At 31.7% G+C, this 23,097-nt stretch overlaps 1 protein-coding gene across 2 annotated transcripts in view; it reads right to left on the minus strand.

The window, feature by feature from the left end:
• The window catches only part of PDS5B (PDS5 cohesin associated factor B), a 219,276-nt gene that overhangs the window by 114,160 nt on the left and 82,019 nt on the right, over positions 1 to 23,097 (minus strand). For both annotated transcript variants that reach the window (XM_051986480.1, XM_051986479.1), the window contains 3 exons: positions 20,009 to 20,149; positions 9,689 to 9,804; positions 5,805 to 5,899 (listed from right to left, as the gene is read on the minus strand). In XM_051986480.1, the coding sequence (XP_051842440.1) occupies positions 5,805 to 5,899; positions 9,689 to 9,804; positions 20,009 to 20,149 (352 nt within the window). The remainder of the gene's footprint in view (positions 1 to 5,804; positions 5,900 to 9,688; positions 9,805 to 20,008; positions 20,150 to 23,097) is intronic.

Here is a 23,097-nt window from a genome sequence, read left to right on the forward strand (position 1 = left end):
AGAGAAAGATCAGAATGTTTCCTTTATGATCCCTTTAATTATATACAGTTTTGTGAACATATGGTGAATGAATCTTTAGCCAGCTCTGCCATTTACTTGCTAAATGATTTTGCTCAAGTTATTTAACTCATCTAGCCTCAGTTTCCTCATCTGTATAATTAAAGGATTGTATTAAATAATCTCTAAGAATCATTTCAGCTTTTAAGTCTAGAAGTCTTAACAGTGAAATATGAAGTAAAAAGACCAAAATAGTTATAGCATTAAAATCTCTCTCAGATGGCAGAATGTTAGGATGTAGCAACAAAACAAAGTATTCATCAAATAATTATTAACAGATAGCTTATCCATAGCAAACACTTTTTCATCGAGGTCTTCTTGACTGAGAAAATGTCTCTATTTTAAAAATTTGTAACTTTACCAACATCTCTCCCATTGATACTGATTTCCTACATTAGCAAGTAATCTTCCAGAACCGCCACAGTTCGAAAATTGATCAACCTGCCACTAAATGTTCATGAGCCTCTTTGGACTGACAACAAAAACTTATCACTAAATCTTTTTTGTTGTTATTAGGAAAAGAAAGAGAAAAGATAGAGAACAGAGAAGCAGTGGAAAGTGAGAGAGAAAAGGAAAGAGGAAGAGAGATGGAAAAAGGAGAGGGAGAAAAAGAGAAAGAGAAAAAAAAGGGAGACAGGAGAGTAAAATAAGGCATTTGAAGAATAAAAATTTCTACTTTTCTCAGCAATAGAGATGAATCACACAATAGTCTTTTTGCATACGTAAAGATCCATTATTAGCATCCATATCTATCTTCATCTCTTTTTCTAAATTGGTCTAAGTAGAAGGTATAGAATATGAAGACAAAATGAAAAGCAATCTATACCCACAAGAGGAATACAAAACACACACACACACACACACACACACACACCACATACACATTGTGAGAAGGGAAAAATTTTTTAAGCTAGGGAGATAAGGAAAAGCTTTTCAAAGAAAGTGGCATATAAATTGAGACTTAAAGGTAATTAGGAATTCTAAAAGGCAAAAATGAAGAGGAAATATATTCCAAGAGAAGTAGGCTAATATAAAAACAAGGAGACAGAAAATGGAATGTTGAATTCATGAAATAAAAAGACTGGCTCGGGTTGCTAAAGTTTATTGATTTAGAGAATGACATGGTCAGACCTGACCTTTAGAAAGACTATGTTGGGAAACAGTATAGAGGACTATATGTAGACTATAAGCAAGGTATCCAACCAAGAGGCAGTTCTAATCCTTCAAGTGACAGACAGTGCACATGTAAACTAAGATGAGGGCCATGTGGGAAAAGGGTACAATTCAGAAATATCATGGAAGTTCAAGTGATTAGATTTAGCAATTAATTCAATATAGTAGGAAAGGAAATAGATGAATCAAGCTAAATGCTAAGGCTGCAAATCTAGATGACAGGAAATAAGGAAAAGAGTTCAAGAAAATGGGAGAAGAGTTTTGTTTTGAACAATAATATTTATATGGCACTTTTAACATTTGCTTTACAAATAAAATCTCATTTTATTTTTATAGCCATCCTACGAATAGATGCTATTTTGATCTTCTATGATCTATTATGATCTTTTAAAGATAAACTTAGGCAGACAGAAATTAAGTGACTTGATCAGTCACACTGAGCTAGTAATTGTTTTGATTAGATTAGATTTGAACTCCATAATCAAATTTTAGCTCCTGTACCACCCAACTGCTATAATATTTGAGACATCCCCAATTTGTTGTTATTTGCTATTCTTCGACTGTTTTTCAATCATGTCTGATTCTTTATGACCCCACCATTTGAGGGTTTTCTTAGCAAGGCTACTGTAGTGGGTTTGCCATTACCTTCTCCACCTCATTTGGTAAGGAACTGAAGTAAATAGGGCTAACTGACTTGCCCAGGGTCATATTGCTATTAAGTGTCTGAGACCAGATTTGAAATCAGAAAGATGAGTCTTATTGACTACATCACCTAGTTGTCCCAAGACATCCAAAAAGAAATATGAAAAAGGGCTGGGATTTGGGAAAAGAAACTAAAGCTATTACTTGTAACTGATACTTGTAAAGAAAACATTTAACCATGAATGAAAGCTGATAAAATCAATAAAAGGAACAGAAAAACAAAGAAAAAAGAGAAGGACCCAGGACAGGTCCTGAGGGGGACACTCACTGATGGTTAGGCGGTAGGATATGGATAATATAGTGGCTTCTGAAAACAAATTGAGAAGTGTAAGAGGAAAACACCTAAAATGAGATGTTTCTTAACGTAAGATCCAAAAGAATGGAAAGACAAAGAAGAGTTAAGAGAGGAGTAAGTATAAGTTTTGCAGACAAAGACCAAGATATAGTACCATTTTACTGTGGCTCCCAATATCCTCTGACAACAGAAGGTCTCATTAGTTAGTTCTCCCTTAAGCATCAAGAAGAAAAGGAAATTAGACCTAGCCTAGTGTTACAGGTCCTAGCTTTAATTGAGAAATCCTGTTATTAAAGAAATCTGCTTTTTGAGCTCTATATCTAGTTGGAATCTGGTTAAGCAATGGCCTTATTCAGTATTAGAGGACTCTAGGCTGGGACTATAGGGCAACTTGTTGAGGATGTGAAATAAAGAGAAAGCAGGAAAAGAAGAGGCCTCTCAACTAGTCCTTGAGTAGAGCTAAGAAACCCAATGTACAACACCTAGGTTTTCCTAAACCTAGCTATATATTTAAGCCATGTTTACTCTTTGGCTCAAGAATACCATAACTGTCCTCTAGATCTTTACTTTAGATTTCCTTGTATTGTTTTTTTCTGAATCCAAATACTGTGCCCTTTATATTGTACCAAAATATATAAATAGTATTTAATCCTAGCATATAAAGGAGATGTAAATAGAAATAATTAGCCACTCTTATGACTTGAAAGCACACACTCATATAAACCTATCAAAATCATTTCATTCATCAAGTTTTAACTCAAATACTACTCCTCCTCTTCAGTGAAACATTCCATGATCTCATGGATCTCCAAGTGGTCTTTTCTTCCTCAATATTTCTGGTTATAAAATTGTTATTGTATATATTATACCGACCAAGTGGAACATAAGCACTCCTCGAAGGAAAAGATTGTTGTGTTTCTAAATTTATATGCTAAATGCCTATAACACTACACTGCATACACAAATAATTTAATAAATGTCTGAAATAAACTAGCAAATCAACAAGCATTTATTAAATGCTTACTATGTACTAAGCACTAAAGGAATACACAAAAAAGTAAAAACATTATTCTTCGAGTAGTTCATTTTCTAATAGAAAAACATCAAATAAATAACAATGACATAATCTTGAAGCACTATTGGATAGGATTGAGGCAAAAGGCTGGAGAAACGTCTCCTGAAAAAGATAGGATTTAAGCAGTCTAGAAGGAATCCAAGAAATCCAAGAGACAGAGGTAAAGTAGGAGACTATACTAGGCAAAGGAGTCAGAGTATCAGTGCAAAGATGCAGAGACAAGAGAGCATCAGCTGCTAGGAAAAGCAAATGGGTCAGCAGAGCTGGAGTGTAGAATGAAGAGCACTAAAGAAACAAAAAACTAAGAGTAGAAGGCATAAGTCATTGGTAAAGAAAGAATGATAAAAAATTATCATCAGAACAAAAGATTTCAATATTCATAAGAATGAAAGTAGCTGAGCTGTGGATGATGGCTAGACCAAAGATATGATCATCATCTGTATATCTGATATGGAATGGAGAAGCAAATAGAAGGAGAATGATCTGATGCCTGAAAGGTGACAGCCATTAGAATCTTAAAGTGAATTGAAAAGCTGTCCACGAAAACCAAAAGAGAACTGAAAAATATGTCAGCTCAACACAATTATTAAATCTCAAAGCACTACAGAACTTAGAGGTAGACATAATCTTAAGAGATCATCTTTTAATCGAATCCCTTCATTACTTTATAAAGGAAGATATTGAAACCCTAAAAGATTAATTTATAACGACCCATAGACTTCAATCTACTCAAGACCATCTTAAAAATTATCGAAAAAGGCACTTTCCAAAACCAACAAAATCTCCAAAGAGACCTAGAATCATCATTCTCTTGGGCAGAGGGCAGAAGGCAACAGGAAAAAATGCTACCATGGAAGCATTCTTAAGACTTTTAACTTCATAGATAACTAATAATAGTGAACATGTATGTAGTGCCTTAAAGTTTACAAAATGTTTTACATATAGAACCAATGTACTTTAAAAGTAATTCCCCAATTTCCTGCAAAGTTTTCCTGTTCTGATCTCTTCAAAAATTATCTTCTATTTACTTGTCGATATACAAGTTATATCTACCTGCCCCGATTTTAAGTTTTTTAAGGAAAAAAGTAATTTCCTATCTGACTCTCTATCCTCAGTGACTAGCAAAATTCTTGTGCATATATTAGGTATTAGTAAATGTTTGTAAAATTCAATTTTGTTAAATAAGTGAAATGCTCAAAGTGATAGAGCTATTAAATAGTAATGAAAAATCTCAATATTCCTATGAAAATTATTTTAAACTGTTCTGAAGACAAACATAAAGTAGGCTTCCTTATCTCTTAAGAATGCTGTTTCTAAAAGTATTGATCAGGCACTGACATTAGTTAACTGGGTACCAACAATGAAAAAATGGGTTCGTAGAAGAAAAATAAATATAGGAATAAGAAAAACAATGTTAAGTCCCATTTAAAAAAACATTTTAATAGTTATTTTCCTAGACATAAAAGCATTTTTACTGAAAGGCTTAAGACAGAAATGATAAACTATATGCAAAGTTGCTTTAAACATTTTAGCTTCAGCTATATTTGGGGAATAAAATGACCTTTAATTTTAACTTTCCTAAATGTCCTAAAAGATTTCCCCCATTAAAGTTCACTTCAAAAACCACAATGATAAATAACATCATTTTAGTTAATCTATAAACTTCTTTTACTACTTGAACTATATAAAGCACATTACCAGTTCTGAATTTCTATATTCCAAACAAAGAAGTTAGGATCTATAATTATTTACCTTTAAAGATGGTTTTCTAAAAACTGTCATTTTATAAAGTGAAATCCTCATGGGAAAACCAACAATTCAGTGTTAAATCTATTTAAAACCCCAGAAATCCTAAATCCCCTAGAAATTTTATCTGAATTGCCCCAAGCTGAAGAGATATATTCCCTCCAAAGAGTTCTAGTTTCATCAGATATCTTCTACATAACATTGGAGAGTTACAGATTTTAGCATGCTAAGGCAGCCAGGTAGGTGATATAGTAGATTGAGTGAAAAGATTGGAGCAGGAAGACTCAATGTCCTAAGGTCAAATGTGGTCCCAGACACTTACCAGTTGTATGATCCTGGGAAAGTCATTTAAACTTGTTTGCCTCATTTTCCTCATCTATTAAGTGAGCTGAAGAGGGAAATGCCAAGCCACTCCAGAATCTTTACTAAGAAAACCCAAATGGGTTTCTTTAAGAGTGAGACAACTGAAAACAACTCACTAACAACATCAAAGAAGGCAAGCCTCATCAATGATTAACAAATATGGCTATCAATACAGGTGAAAATGTAATTTATCTGTTGAAAAAATCTCCAATGTAGCAAATAAAATGAGTAATCATCTTTTTAAAAAATTTATTTTCATCAATGATTAACAAATATGACTATCAATACAGGTGAAAATGCAATTTATCTGAAGAAAAAAATCTCCAATGTAGCATATAAAATGAGTAATTAATCATATTTTTGAAAAATTTATTTTAAAAAATTCTTTAATACCTGTTAAATCCTTTGCCAAATCAGGATGGTTCATAAGGCAATGGCTGGCAAATTTCACACATTCAAGCCGTATAGGTACATGAATATCATTAAACCTATTTAAAATATAAAAAGAAAAAAAATGTTTAAAATACAAAGATAAAATACAAAAATAAAATGTGAACTCAATTCTTACTCCAAAAATATACATTTATTTCATTTAAGAAAAAGACATTTTGATAACTGGATTAGAACTACTTGTTTCTATTTTCTTATACTACAAAAGCCTAAAAAATGTTGTCAAGTCATTAATTTTGTGCGTATCAGAATGCTGCATGAAAATAATAAAAATTATTCAAACAAAAAATTTTTTAACAAGGCCAGGGAAAAATTTTAGAGAAGTATTCATTTAAAGAAAGGTGATTTTTTTTTTGAAAGAAGTCTTGTAGAATACTGAGACAACATGATTAAGTTGATTTAAAAATAAAACTATGATGACAACTTTATTATGGAAAGTAGCAGTATAGTACAATGGAAAGAAAATCGAACTTTAAGAAATGGTTTTCAGTTCCATTTCTGCCAACTCCTTTAGGTTATAGTGAATTTAATCAAGTAAGTCTCTGTCTCTGAATCTTTCCTTGACAGTCTCTGATCTTGTTTCCTTAACAAAGTTTTTTGCAAACATCAAGAGCTATTTCATAAATGAACATTACTATTAATCCAATTTAATGTTAATGAGATAGCTAATTTTCTTCAGGGTCATTAAGTTCCTAATAATCTGAATAAAATTTTAGAAATATAAAAAACCTAAAAATTTACATTTTCATCAATATTCAATAATTTCAAAGATCTTAATTTTGAGAGACAGAATACCTGAAACCTTTTCATAATATTCTCTCCATTTTGAAGGGAGGGAAAGGGGGGATGGAGAGAGTCTAAATAAGTGATTTCAGCAGTAGGAAGAATTGCTCCTATAGAAATTCCTTCCACAGATGAAAATCAGCATAACTCATTTTTAACATTCTTAAAGAATGGTTGGACCACTGAGCAGTTTAATAAGAGTAGCCAGTATTCATACAGATCATATGAAACTAGCTCTTCTTGACTTCAAGATTCTTTACTGAGAAACAATGCTTCTAAATATTATACACACACACAAACACACACACACACACACACACACAAGTAGGAAAATAAAAGTCAAAGTTAACCAGCTGAATATTATAAATTTTAAAAAAATTGTTTGAATGTGCCAAATTTAACCATAAATGTTTATTTACATCAAATAATCTTAATTATGGAATTAAGCATACAATAAATGGAAGTTTCAAAATTGGATTCTAGCTCATAGCCCCATACAAGTCTCATTAAAGCTTAATAAATGAAATCTGATGCTACATTCCTCTAAATACTTTAGTTTTCCAGATTTACAAGATGAAAATAAAAATATCTACCACATACATCACAATTTAGCAAACTAATCATAAAGAATCTATAAAGTTTTTGTGCATAGTTAAGATTAAAATTTAAAATGTAATTTGATGAAAAATTTTCTCTTAAGAGCCTTTTAAAGTATAAATTAATGTAATTAAAAAGCATTATTTAGTTTCAAAATATTAACTAAAGTGTTTAAAATTTTAATTTTCTCATGTAAACCACTTAATTTTATTTCAAGATTATAACTGGTTCAGAGACCTTGTAAATCATTTAGGTCAATCCCTTCACAAAATGTGTGTGTGTGTGTGTGTGTGTGTGTGTGTGTGTGTGTGTGTAAACACACATGAACATTGGCTATTTCTTCAATTTCACATAAACAACAGCAACCGCAACCAAATTCAAAACATTTTATATTGCAGACTAATTTTTAATAACCAAATTCATGAGCTAAAATCTTAGCACTGAAAAAATAGATAATAATTCAAATTTAAGATAGAAGTGAACACTAAAATATATCTATATTCTTGAATCAAAACGTTCATTTAAATAACGGCTACAACAAAGAACCTAAATATTTTGATAAATATTTCATAAAATATATTTTGATATTCAAGCTCTAAAATTTAAGCTTCATATAATTCTTAAAAAAAAAACCAAAGTATTCTAAAAATCAAAAATTGTAAACATTCATGTGTAATTATTCATGCATCCTCTGAAACTGAGCTACTTCTACTCTCAAAAATCCCCTTAGGCCCTCATATAGAACACTTGATCTGGGCTAATGTATGCTCTTTCTGCATTTCAAAGACAAAGAAATAACTGCAAGATTTTTTGTTTCAATTGGTCTTGATAACCAAATGAACTAAGAAATTGCATAAATGAAGTACTGAATAAATGAAATATGCTACTACTAGGAGGGTAATGGAATACATTGGAAATACAAGAAATATAGAAAGCCTGAAAAACAATAGAAAACTAGGAAAAAAAAACAGTAGAAAGCTAAAAAAACAAAAACAAAGAACATAGTGGATAGAAAAGAGTAAGAATGAATAGACAGAATCTAGAATTAGTAAGAATAAATGAAAATTTACAATTTTTTGCATAAAAATTTGTTATTCACTTCACAAAGTAAACTCAATCATTTGAATTACAATTTATTATTTCTTTTGGTTCAGACCCCTGGGTTTTTTTATGCTAAACATGGTAGGAATATATGTTAAATCCAATATATGCATACATATTTATGCAATTATCTTGTTGCACAAGAAAAATCAAATTAAACAGGGAAAAAAATGAGAAAGAAAATGAAAACAACAACAACAACAAAAAAAAAACCACAACAATAAGTGAAAATGCTATATTGTAAATCATATTAAGTCCCTACACTCCTCTCTCTGAATGTAGATTACTCTCTTCATCACAAGATCATTGAAACTGGTCTGAATTATCTCATTGTTGAAGAGATAAGAATTAACTAAGAATGAGACCAATCAATTTCAAAAAGTCTTATTCTCCTTTTTGTTGTTTTTTTTAAAGTAATATTGCAATACCTGTCATTTAATTACCTTTATACATAACTTCAAAGTCAACTGCATGAATCATATCACATTTAGATATCATCACTAATCATGACAATGAAATATATTAAAATGAAATATTCAATATAGGAATGTCAGACAAAAACTATTTGTCAATGATATACTAAATATTCAAAAAATACTTTAGATTTTATGTGTGAAGGGCAGAGGGGAAAATCTAACCTTGTCATCTAACCAGCTGGCAAAAAAAAATTTTTTTTAAAATTTCTTACTTTATATATTTTCTTGAAATAGAAATTTATTATTATGTATTTTGAATTCTCCTCAGTGTTCTGCTGGATACACAACAATTTTTTTTTATTTCAATTTTCTTACTTTTTCTATCCTGTCCTTTGTTATTTTGTATTTAGTTCAATAAAAAAATTAAAAATAATCTTATGAATATTTTTTATCATAGCTTTTTATTGTCAGATGCATGGATAATTTTTCAACATTGTCCCTTGCAATCACTTCTGCTCCAACTTTTCCCTTCCCTTCCTCCAGCCCCCCTCCTCTAGATGGCAGGCAGTCTGATACATGTTTAAGTATATCTTAAATACAATATATGTGTGCATATCTGTACAGTTCTCTTTTTGGACAAGAAAAATCAGCTTCAGAAAGGTAAAAATAACCTGGGAAAAAAAACAAAAATCTAGTAATAAATTTTACCAATGAAATCAAATTGAGGGAAGAAAGAGGGAGAGACATATGTACAAGAGTGGCTAATTTATTATAAGCTCTGAAAAAAATCACATATGAGATTACTGATCATCATTATTTGTCATGTTACATATGAAGAATTCAGACTTAATTTTTGATATTGTTTAAAATGAAAAATGTGTAGACTTCAACATTTTCTCTTATAGAAAGGGAAATAAAAAGAGCATATACCTTCCCAAATAGCACTGCCAAAGTGGTTTATTTTGAGATGCCAATTCTGAATCCTTTGCCCCAAACATTTTTGCTAGCAGTTTAACAACTTGCAGCCGTTCTTCATTGTCATTGCTCTGGAAAATAAAGAAGTGTCAAAAAATATGTGAAATAACATGTTTACAATCAACATATGCATCAGAAACACAAAGTTTGTATTAGAGTAAGCTTCACAATAAAATGGGGTAAAGAATCTAAACTTAACTGAAACAAAACAACAGATTAAGGAACGGATTATACCTACAAAGAGAAGATAAAGTGGCCAACAAGCAACTTACCAAAATGAACATCATAAGACACCAAGAAAATACTTTTCTACCACATACAATAAAATTTACAATACATTTCAAAATTGCAAAAAGTCTAAAATTATATGTTAAACTACAAAATCTTTTCTCAGTCTAAGTATTCCCTAATCCAACTGTATATTTTAGAAATTACATAGAATAAGACTATTGAATATACAATTTAAAAATTACATACAATATTACCCATAAGAATAATTAACAATCCTGGACCTATACTGGACTTTATACCACATTTCTCATGGTGCACGAGAAAAGATGAAAAGGGGAAAAAACCACGAGAAAGCAAAAAAAAAAAAAAAAAAAAAAAAAAAAAAAAGCAAACAACAACAAAAACAATAACATTCAGTCTCCATAGATCTCTCTATGGATGCAGATGGTTCTTTCCATCACAAGTCTATTGGAAATGCCTTGAATCATCTCATTTTTTAAAACAACCAAGTCCATCACACTTGATCACTACATAACCTTACTGTTACTGAATACAATGTCCTCTTGGTTCCTACTCACTTCACTTAGCATCAGTTCATCTAAATATTTCCAGGCTTTTCTGAAATCAGCCTGCTCATCATTTCATACAACAATAATATTCCATTACATTCATATAAAATAACTTATTCGGTCATCCCCCAACTGATGGGCATCCACTCAATTTCTTTTTCTTTTTTTTGTAGTGGCAAAGAACAAGTCTGCTATAAACATTTTTGCACATATGGGTCCTTTCTCCTTTTTTCATGATTTGTTTTATAGATCCTGTAAAGACACTGCTGATATAGATCCTGTAAAGACACTGCTGAATCAAAGGGCATATACTGGACTATAGGGTTTCTATGACATTCAAAAAAAAATTCTTAAACAAATTTAATCTTAATTAAAAATATACGCAAATGCCACATTGTGTTGCTTCAGGGTGATTACAATGACATCAAAACAGAAATAGCACATATAAAGGTTTTTTTCAATAAACGAAAGTTACATATTTTGTTTTATGAAATAATGATGAAAGCAAGATACTTCATCTCTTTTAGATTTCAATATAATTCTATTTATTTGTCAAGTACACACAGTTTATGATATTACTTCAACACTGGATTATTATTAAAAAATTACTCTTAAAAGAATTTGTTAGCAATTCTATTTTTATTGAAAATAGTTCTGATAAGATTTTTTTTTCATGGAACTCTTGACAATTTTATTTTCTAATTGCAAATAGAGATTACCAGATCAATGATTGTAGTATAAATCTGGAATCAATTATCCCTGGGAAAATTACTTAATACACACACACACACACATATTATACATATATATATATTTTTTAATAATAGCTTTTTATTTTTCAGAATACAAAGATAGTTTTCAATATTAACCCTTGGAAAACCTTATGTTCCAAATTTTTCTCCCTCCCTTCCCCTATCCCCCTCTTATAGATAGCAAGTAATCCAATATAAGTTAAACATGTGCAATCCTTTTAAATATATTTCCACATTTCTCATGGTGCACGAGAAAAGATGAAAAGGGGAAAAAACCACGAGAAAGCAAAAAAAAAAAAAAAAAAAAAAAAGCAAACAACAACAAAAACAATAACATTCAGTCTCCATAGATCTCTCTATGGATGCAGATGGTTCTTTCCATCACAAGTCTATTGGAAATGCCTTGAATCATCTCATTTTTTAAAACAACCAAGTCCATCACACTTGATCACTACATAACCTTACTGTTACTGAATACAATGTCCTCTTGGTTCCTACTCACTTCACTTAGCATCAGTTCATCTAAATATTTTCAGGCTTTTCTGAAATCAGCCTGCTCATCATTTCATACAACAATAATATTCCATTACATTCATATAAAATAACTTATTCGGTCATCCCCCAACTGATGGGCATCCACTCAATTTCTTTTTCTTTTTTTTTGTAGTGGCAAAGAACAAGTCTGCTATAAACATTTTTGCACATATGGGTCCTTTCTCCTTTTTTCATGATTTGTTTTATAGATCCTGTAAAGACACTGCTGATATAGATCCTGTAAAGACACTGCTGAATCAAAGGGCATATACAGTTTGGTAGCCCATTGGGCATATTTCCAAATTGTTCTCCAGAATGATTGAGTCAGTTTACAACTCCATCAACAATGTATTAGTGTCACAGTTTTCCCATATTCCCTGCAACATTTATCATTATCTTTTCCTGTCATTTTAGCCAATCTGAGAGGTGTATAGTGGTATCTCAGTGTTGTCTTAATTTGCATTTCTCTAATCAAGAGTGATTTAAAGAAATCAATTAAAACCGTCTGTTCATATCCTTTAACCTTTTATCAGTTGAGAATACCTTGTATTCTTATACATTTAAGAGAATAAATAAAGTCTTGGATGTCAAAATATTTTCCCCAATTTTCTATTTCCCTTCTAATTTTGGCTGCATTGGTTTTGTTTGTATAAAACCTTTTAATTTAATATAATCAAAATTATCCATTTTGCATTTTATAATGTTCTCTAGGTCTTCTTTGGCCATAAATTCCTTCTTTTACCACAGATTTGAGTAGTAGATTATCCCTTGTTTTCCTAATTTGCTTACAATATCACCGTTTATATGTTTAAACCATGAACCCATTTCAGTAAGATACCAATATATTAGACCAGATAAGCTTAAAAACTTTAAATAGGATAACAAATTTAAGGGAAATATTTTATTATTTTAATCTCTGTATAAAAACCTTTGCAAATGAATCAGTTAACACAATATTTCTCCGAAACAATATCCACATGTCTTATGAAATCTCATGTTTTTCCATAAAATCAAATTTATTTTCCTATATATATCTCCTCAAAAAGTGAGTATGAGATAAATTTTAAAATAACCTGTTTCCTCTGTTATCTTGTAAAACTCACTTCACCTCAATGCACTTGTAAAATGAGAGTTGGCACACCTCTCAGGTTGGCTAAGATGATAGGAAAATAATAAATATTGGAGGGGATGTGGGGAAACTGGACACTAATGCATTATTGGTGGAGTTATCAAATGATCCAACCATTCTGAAGGGCAACTTGGAACTAGGACTATAAAACTCTGCATACCCTTTTGACCCGGCAGTGCCATTACTGGGTCTGTATCCCAAGGAAATCATAAAGAAGGGAAAAGGATCCACATGTGCAAAAATATAAGAGCTCTTTTGTGATAGCAAATAATTGGAAAATGAATAGGTGCCCATCAACTGGGGAATGACTGAACAAATTTTGGTATACGGATAAGATATATGGAATATTGCTGTTCTATAAAAAATGAACAAGTTGATTTTAGAAAGGTCTACACAAACTGATGCTAAGTGAAACAAGCAAAACCAGGAATAAATTGTACACAGTAACAGCAAGAATGTGTGATGATCAACTATGGTTGATCTTCCTTGGTTCTTTTCAGTGGTTCAATGATCCAAAGCAATCCCTATAGACTTTGGACAGAAAATGCCATGTGCATCCAGAAGAAAAAGGATGTGACACATACTATGCTCACTTCTTTTTTCTGTTGTGTTTCTTTTTTATCTCTCCCATGGTTTTCCCTTTTGCTATGATTTTTCTTTCCAACATGATTCATAAAGCAATGTGTATTAAAAATATTTACTAGAAAAAAAATGAGAGTTGGTAGATATTATCTATCTTTCTTGATCTAACTACAATTCTATTATCATTACAAAAGGGATCTCCATATCAATATTTGAAATAAGGATTGTCTGATTTCCACACTGATTGTTATAAACTTTATCATAAAATAGGTTCATCACTTTGTTTGCTATTTGGACCAATAATATCACGAAAGTGATTCATGACTTTGTTAGGAGCTATTAAACTTTTCTTTTAAGTTTCTATATTTTCTAGAAACACTGGACCCAAAACATGCAGGAGACCCTGACTGTATCAAGAATGAAGCACCCCCTGAGCTGACAATTTGTTACTGCATCCCAAGATAGATTCTGCGTTCTTGGGAGGTAAACCAGGTACTAGCCAACTGTGCCAGGCTGAGATAATGCTTGTGTAGCTGGAGTTAACTGGAGTCCTTTGCAGATAAGCAGATGCTTCTATCTTCAGTCTAGTAGTTCCTAAGGGGAACTTTTACCATCATTTTTTTCCTCCTTGTGGAAGGTGGTCTTATCTTTTTTCCTACCTTTACTGCATCTTGTCTCCCTGTCATTCCATCCCCTTTTCTGGTATCCCTTACTCCCTTTCTTCTGCTATGAGGACTGGGAACCATTTGCTCTACTCTGATTTCCACCTACACATTTATTCCTCTTGTACTACAAAAACATAGTTTTCAGGTAAGTTTCATGAAGATGTGATTTCCAGTTGCCAACTTGCAAGTGAATTGGATTTCAGTGAGTCAGGGCTGTGCAAAGTCATCAGCCTCACTCTCCTCCAGAGACATCAAGAGTCCTATGGCAAGGAGGACAACTGTTCATGACCCAAAATGCAGTGGGTGACCTTGGCCTTTTCAAGCTAAGTTCTTTCTCAGATTCCAGTTTGTCTAAAGCAAACTCCCCGTTAGTGATTTAAGGCTAGGTAAGATTTGAGGCAAAAGACGGTCTGATCTACTTTGCCTTCTGAGGACAATCAAGTCAGGACTAGAAAACCCTCAAAGTTTTTGGCCAGGACAGAAAACACTTTTTATTTACACTCTGAGCCATCAAAACCCAAATAATAAACAAGTGAGGTTTGAGGTGGTTATCACCTAAAGACAGGTCTGGGATGTTATGGCTCTAGAGCCAGGAAGACCTTGGTCTAAATTCTCCCTGAGACAACAATCTAATAGCTGTGTAACACAAGGCAAGCTATTTGATCTTTGCTTTAAATTCCTCAACTATAAAATGGAGACAATAGTACTACTTATCTCACAGGAATGTTGAGGGGGGAATCAAATAAGATATTTGTAGAGCTTTTATCATATTAAGTGCTTAAATAAATATTTATCCTTTTCCTTTCAGAATTTTCATGTTTCTAACTAGTTTCCTGGCTTTAGAATCCTAAAATCATATTTTGTCTTGTCTTTTTGAGATTATCTTTTCCCAATTTTTAAAATTTTAGGAATAGATCTGGAAGTTTCCCAATATTAGAGAATGTTAGCTTGCACACATACCCCAATATCTCATTTGCAGATGGCATTTAGAAAAATATTCCTTTGGTAGTCTGATAAAGCATTAGATCTGTAAACTAACTTTGACAGTTTTTGTCATTTTCGAGATATTGGCACAAGTCACAAATGCTAAATATTCCTTCTCCTATTTAAGCTGTTCTTCATTTCTTTAAAGATTATTTTGCAACTGACCTATATTGAGTATGTTTTGGTAAAATGACTCTCAAGCATCATATTGTTTTAAATGAGATTATCCCTTTTGAGTATTCTCTTGTGGATTCTTATTGTATAACTTTATGGTTTTGTTTTGTTTCTGTTATATTGTCTTGTGTATTGTTGGTGTTATATGGCAATACTTTTTATTTTTGTGGGCTTATTTTGGAGCCTGAAAAATTGCTGGTTACTAATTATTTTTCTTCTCTTCCTCTCTTTCTAAAATAAATTTTAAAAAATAGGGGATGACTTTCTGGAAGGGGGTGAAAAGGAAAAAAATTACTGGGAAATCTAGGCTACATAAAAATAAAAGTTATTACTAAGAGTCTTCTTTTAAAAGAGTTGAAGACAGATTAACCCAAAGTTAAGTTCACGCTTATTTCAGCTTAACCTTAGATGAGTTTGTTACCCTACATAAAACACTTAATTAACATCAATTTATATAGGTAAAGAAAATTTCTTCACCAGCAGTTCTTTACACCAATGAAATTCTAAGTCCTGACTAATAATAATAATAAAAAAAGTTAAAGAAATGAATGACTATAAACTACAGATTCTTTCTTTTTGTAATCTCTCCCAGTTCCTAACAGAATGCTCTGCACACAAAAATGTGCTTAATATGTTTAGAAAATTGAACTGGTTAATTTTTTTTTTTTTTTAAGAATGGGAGAATCATATTAAGGACAAAGAACAGAAGACCCCCAAAATATTTTACATTCTCTTAAGATTCCATGTAGAAAAAAAGTTCTGAAAATATTTTTAAACTACAACAGGAAGAATATGTGAGAAACAAGCAAAACTGTATAGGGGCGGGAAACTTGGAGCATCAATACAAAGAAATACTAAAGGGTACAAGTTTTCCTTGAAGTATAAAGAAAAGGACTATTTTATTTAAATAGTGATGATAGCCAAGAGCTATTTTCTTAAGTAGCATTCTAATTTTTCTATCATTTTCTTAAATTCATATAATTTTTCCCTTTTTAACTAATTAAAAAAAATTGAGTTATTTTAATTGTGTCTGACTTGTCATGATATCATTTGAAGTTTCTTGCAAAGATACTGGAGTGGTTTGCTATTTCCTTCTCCACCTCATATTACAGATGAAGAAACTGAGGCAAAAAGGATATAGACAGTACATGTATAAGATTATATTTGAACTTTGTTCCTTCTGACTTCAGGCCTACTGTCTTATCCATTGCACCATTTAACAAGGTAGAGAGGTGGTATTTAAGAATGTTAAGTGAGGCATATATGCTACATGAACACTGTGTATTGGTATGTTTTGCTAAATGACATGTTTAAAATAAAAATTCAATCATTTTTATTATTTTAAAATAATACTGGTCTTAGGAGACTTCAAGTTCTCTAAAACTAATTTTAATGTCCTGAGCAAGTTAACACCTTTGAGGTTCTCTTCCTTAACCTATTAAACATTTTGCAAACCTTACAATGTGCATTACTAAAGTACCTGTACCTATGAAAATTATCAATTCAGTCTCCAATAATGAGGGTCTTAATTCAGAAAGGCCAGGAGTAACTTACATGAACTGATGCCGAATGAAGTGAACAGGACCAGGAGATCATTATATACTTCAACAACAATACTATATGAGGATCAATTCTAATGGACGTGGCCCTCTTCAACAATGAGATGAACCAAATCAGTTCCAATAGAGTAGTAATGAATTGAATCAGCTACATACACTTAGCGAAAGAACTCTAGGAGATTATGAACTACACTACATAGAATTCCCAATCCCTCTATTTTTGTCTGCCTGCATTTTTTATTTCCTTCACAGGATAATTGTACACTATTTCAGAGTCCAATTCTTTTTGTACAGCAAAATAACTGTTTGGACATGTATACATACATATATTGTATTTAACTTACACCTTAACATATTTAACATGTATTGGTCAACCTGCCATCTGGGGGAAGGAGTAGGGGCAAGGAGGAGAAAAGTTGGAACAAAAGGTTTTGCAACTGTCAATGCTAAAAACTTATCCATGAATATATAAAAAACTATTAAAAAAAAAAAAAAAGAGTGCATCTACACTTTCCAATAAACTCTACCACTCCATCAGCCCAAGAATTGTAATGGATATGCAATATGGCTACTCAATTAGTACACAAAACATAATGGCACTAAAAAAAGAAGCTTCTGAACTTAAGTTGCAATTACATTATTTTATTTTGCTTGTTTTGTTGATGTTTTAAAGAAGTAGCTCATAGCACCATAATGTATAGAGCACTGGGCCTAAAGACATGAAGACCTGAAGTCAAATCCAAACTCAGAAATTTACCAACTCTATGACCTTGGAAAAGTTCTTTGATTTAATTAAAGTTTGCCCCAGTCTCCTCAACAATGAAATAAGGAAAATAGCAGTACCTAGCACTCATCTTAAAAGATATTGCAAAAAGCACTTGGCATACTGCCTGATATCTAATAAGCACTATATATTTAAATGTTTATTCCTTTACCTTCCACTCTTATTTTTTGCTTCATTTCCCAATATATTAGCCCCTTCCATACCCTAATGGGTATGGAAGGGGCTAATCCACTATGCAATCCTACTATGCAATAAAGAAAAGTATTTAAACAAAAACAACCGACAGCAAATAATTCTGGGAACACAAGCACTATTTGACTCCCTGTGGACCTGAAAATGTATTTCACCATCTGTTTTCTGAAACCAATATCAGTTTTTCAATTCAACTAACTTTTATCAATTTATAATCATTTATTAAAAATTTATGATGTCAACAATGCCAGGTTCTGGGGAAATAAGTACAAAAATTAAGCAGCTATTGAATTCAAGGAGCTTACCTTCTATAGGAGGAATAAACTATGTGCATAATTAAGTATATGTTATTTCAGGAGAAAGAATACTAACCACTAGGAGACATAAGTGTGTGCAAAGTAATGAGGATAAAGATAGCATTGACAACTAAGAAACATGAAATATATTCAGAAAGGTCTCTAAAAGGTCTCTAAAACAACTGAAGGATGAAATTAAAAAAAAAAAAAACCAATTAAGGATTCCATAAATCACCAGCTCTGGAGAAGTGCATTCCAAAAAATGGGAAATGAATACCTATGCAAAGATGAGTATGTGACGAAAAATGAAACAAAATAAAATCCTAACTGGAAAGTTAAATGAAAGATATACTGTGGGGAGCTTTTAAATCTGTCTTGTTGCCATTTAATTTTGGTTTGTATGCCTTTTATTACTATCTTCAATTACATTATTGTAATCGTGACATATATTGTTATCCTGGAAATATATTCTCTGGTTTGTATCAGTTCAGACATGTATTTGACTTTCTCTGAATTTCTCAGGTTTCTGATGGTACAATTATATTATATTCATATACCACAATTTGTTTAGCTATTTCTCAACTAATACATATGCATTTGTTTCCAATATTTTAGTACCAAAGAAAATAATAGTATTAATATTTTGTTATATGTGGAACTTTTTCTTTGCCTCTAAATTCTCCATTACCCTTATGTTGACCTACAACTTTATTTGGAGACTATGATATTCCATGACATAAGACATATATTCCTCTATTTGATTATAACTTCCTATATTCTCAAATCTTCTAAACACCTTTCTCCCTTTCTAAATGAATTCTCTATTCCTCCTGCAGTTTTCACATAATCCCTACTTGTTTTCCTATATTACTAACCTAACATTAATTTTGTTTTCTTCCATTAAAAATCTTTACCTGATTCTTAACTTTAAGCTTTCATCAAATTTCAATTTCCTACTTCCTTGTTTTGTTACTGATTATCCGTTTCTGGGAAAAAGCCTGAGTTACTCCTATTATTTAATCTATTCATATTCATACTTATATGAGAAATCAACCAATAGGCACAAAAAATTATGTTATGTAAATTCAACTGAACCCTCACTGATGCATATTAATTTTTTATTCTAAAGATGGACTTTCTAATACCTCAAGATAAAAACGGTTGAGGGGGGAAAAGAGAGATGATTTTGCTTGTGAATATTCAGTTCTTGCTATTACCCTCTTAAGCCTTTTTCATTCCCTGTCTTAGTGGTTTCCTTGTTAAACCTGATATTATTCCCTCATGAAGCTGTGTATGTTAAACATGCTTTTGCCCATTCTATCCATTCTACATAAGAGATTTTTCATATGATGATTCATAAACCTTTCCTCCACTTCTGGATACTTTTTCCCCACACCCCACTTGTAAGAAATCTTATTAACTCCTTCCAATTGCTCAAAAAAATTTACCTTTTGGTTTCTCTAGACTCTGATGTTTGTATTTAAAAGTTTCTACTCAACTCTACCATTTTTTCACCAGAAATGCTTCTAAGTGCTCTACCACAGTAAAAATCCATTTTCCCCCATTGGATGATATATAGCTCTGCAAGGTAAATTATTCTTTTTCTTTTGGAGAAGGTGTGAGGAACAGTAGTTAGATCCAGAAATGAAATAAGTTTAAATAATGAAATAAATATTTTAAAAAAATTTTTGTAATTTTTTCCAGATATTTGTGTCTAAAGAAAAAAGTATTTTACATTAGACCATTTAAAAAATATATAAAACTCAAAAAAGCCAAAAAATACCATTTTAACGAGCTCAAATATAATTTTTAAAATGCAGTTACCTTCAGTTTAAATTCAAGCTGTGGTAAAACAGATAGTAACAAATGACTGTCGATATTGTAGAGTTCCAATATTAAGTCAAAAACGTGCTCTGATAGATCACTGATAGATGTTTTTCCAAGCATAAGAACCTGATTAAAAAACTTGAAAGAAAATAAAAGAGTCAGCATTACAAACACCAAAAAAACTTATTTTCTACTAAAATCATATTTTACCATTGCATGCTAAATTATTATACAAATTTCTTAAGGACTTGCAGGATATTCCAAGTTTCTGAACAAGGGTCTTCAAATGACTAAGACTTTTTACCAAGGCCTACATATAGATGTGCTCATGTGGATATTTACATAAACACATATTTATATATATATATATTCATTCATTTACTAACAATCCATTCCCAAGTTATTTCCTTATTTATACTGCCTCTTCTATATGCTAATAAGCAAACTGATATATTGTATCAACAAACCTAATTTGATATCTCTATATTACCTTTTCTCAGAATATTCCCAATTCCCATAATACCCTCCCATACATTTATCTATCCTTTGAAACCCAAGTGAAACATTACTTCCCCTGGGAAATTTTTCCCTCATACTATCTAAGTTCACAAAGTACTTTGCATCTTTTAAAAATATCCTTTTGTGTTAGCATTATTTCAGTACATATGTAATATCCTTCAAAAGAAAAACTGTAAATTTTACTTCAAATAACTTAGCTTGCTATATTTAATTTCTAAACTTTATAAGATATTTCTAAGAAAAAAAACAATTCAGCCTTCTTTGCAACTACTACCATCTAAGAATGTGAAACCTTAAGATTAGAAAATTGGGAGACAAACCAGTGGGTCATTTTTCTAGCCCATGATTACAAATCTGTGACCAGTTTAGAAACTATCAACAAAGATCAGATGTTCTCTGTGTGTGTGTGTGTGTGTGTCTGTCTCTCTCTGTTTCTTTCTCTCTCCCCCTTCCATCTTTCTTCCCTTCCCCCTCCCCTCCAATCTTCCACCTAATAGGACTTGGGGTCTATTGACCCCAAAGTCTAAAAGACTTTTACTGTCTAAAGAACTCTTCTTCAGCTCTGCAATTACACTACCTAAACCCAAATCTAAACTCTAAAACTGTTCAGGAGGGTAGCAATAAAACTTTATCCTAAATTAAGATGTTTAGAATCCATCAAAAGTTTTAAACCCCCTAATTTGAGCTGTCCCTTTGATTCTTCAAGGCCACAGCAATCAACACAGAATATGCCATGGCATTTTCCAGATAATAAAGGCTTGAATCATTCAAGGCTACAACATCCCTTCCAAAAGTATACAGAGCTTAGCCCTAACACAAAAATTCAATTTAGGAAATAAAGACTACAAGAATGAATAAATAAAAAGAGAACAATAACAAAAAGCCTCTTATGAAAAAACTTTAATGACACGAAGGAAACCAGACACCAGCTCACAAGAGAATGACTCCAAAACATTAACAAGCTTAGCATAAAGTAGTCTACAATTCCTATAAAAGCAATTAAAAAATGAGTTTGTAGATTAAATAAAATGAGAGATTTAGAGAAAAATGAAATGAGAGTTATGGAAAAAATAACTAAAAGGAGAATTAAGAGCTTAGTACAAGAATTATAAAATCTAACCATATTAGCAAAATAGAATCAATATGAAATAGTGAATGACTCCAAGAAACAATGCAATATGAGATAGCATAGTTAAATACAAAGAACACCCAGTTTTGAGTCAGACCTGAAGTCCTGAAGTGTGACAGAATTAAAATTACTTAATCACTCTGAGCTTTAGTTTCTTCATTTGTAAAGGAAAAAATAACAATTGAACTAATAACAATTGAACTACCTTTTTGTGAGAAAAATATTTTAGCTATACAAATGTAAGCTATTGGTGCTTTATCTAGTTGGAGTAAATAATTTTGCAACAGTACAATGAAATCCTAACAATGAAATAATGATGACAATATTGTTTTATCTTAGCTGATCTTCACAACAACGCTCTGAGAGTAAGTACTCTTATATTATCATGATCTTATAGGAAACAGGTTTGAGAGAGGTTAAACGACTTGCCCAGGATCACAAAACTAATGTCTGAGGTAAAACTTGGATTCATGTCTTGATTATGGGTCTGACACTTGTCTACTGTGCTACCTAGCTACCTAGCTACCTCCCCATAAATTGGATATAACTGTTGTTGAGTTTTTGTTTTTGTTTTTTTGGGGGGAAGATACTTTCATAAATCTGTGATTTCATCAATTTAGGTACTTACTATGCCATTACAAAAGACAATGAAAAACTACAAAGATGGCAGAGTAGGAAGAAACATACAGGCCAATTTCCCAATCTAAATTCCACCCCCACATCCAACTACTCCATCAAAGACCTAGAAAGAGTTGTGATCAGGAAATAAAAGGAAAAAAAATTAGTCATTTTTCCAGTCCAAGAAAACATAAGGAGACAGAGCTGTGTATGGACAATGGTGAAAATTGAAGGCAGGAAAGAAGGAAACAAAGTCCTCCAGCGAGTGTGTGTATATATATATACATATATACTTAACTGGATCTACTTCTGTGTACTAATGGAAGAAACAATATGATCCTGGATCAAGCAGAGACTACAGAAGGGAAGGTCCTAACACCATATGTAGCAAGATCAGTAGTTACCTGGAGCTAGGTGCCCATATCAAGAATGAACTGAAGAGGAAACTTATAACTAAGAATAATAGCAATAGCTGCAGACCAAGTCAAGATGCTTGAGGCCATGTACTCTAAAAGGAACAAAAGTCAAAAGTAGCTTTATAATTGACTCTGAAGCAGGATCTCAAATCCAGCAACAGTCTGATTCTTGCAGCTAAGTAAGAAATCAGAGCTCAAATCAAAGACAAAAATGAAATTCTGAGCCTCTGAACATGCAGAACCTCAAATTAGCTGACAAGGAATGACGTCAGCAAAGATCTATTATCATTCCAAGCAAACCCCAGGAATGAATAGTAACAATATCAGACCACTTTCATTGCTCTAAAGGCTTTTTCGCAAGTCTGACTTTTTTTTTTTTTTACAAGACTGAGGTATTCCTTAGA

This window comes from Antechinus flavipes, chromosome 3 (genome assembly GCF_016432865.1).
Source record: "Antechinus flavipes isolate AdamAnt ecotype Samford, QLD, Australia chromosome 3, AdamAnt_v2, whole genome shotgun sequence".
Classification (NCBI taxonomy): Eukaryota; Metazoa; Chordata; class Mammalia; order Dasyuromorphia; family Dasyuridae; genus Antechinus; species Antechinus flavipes.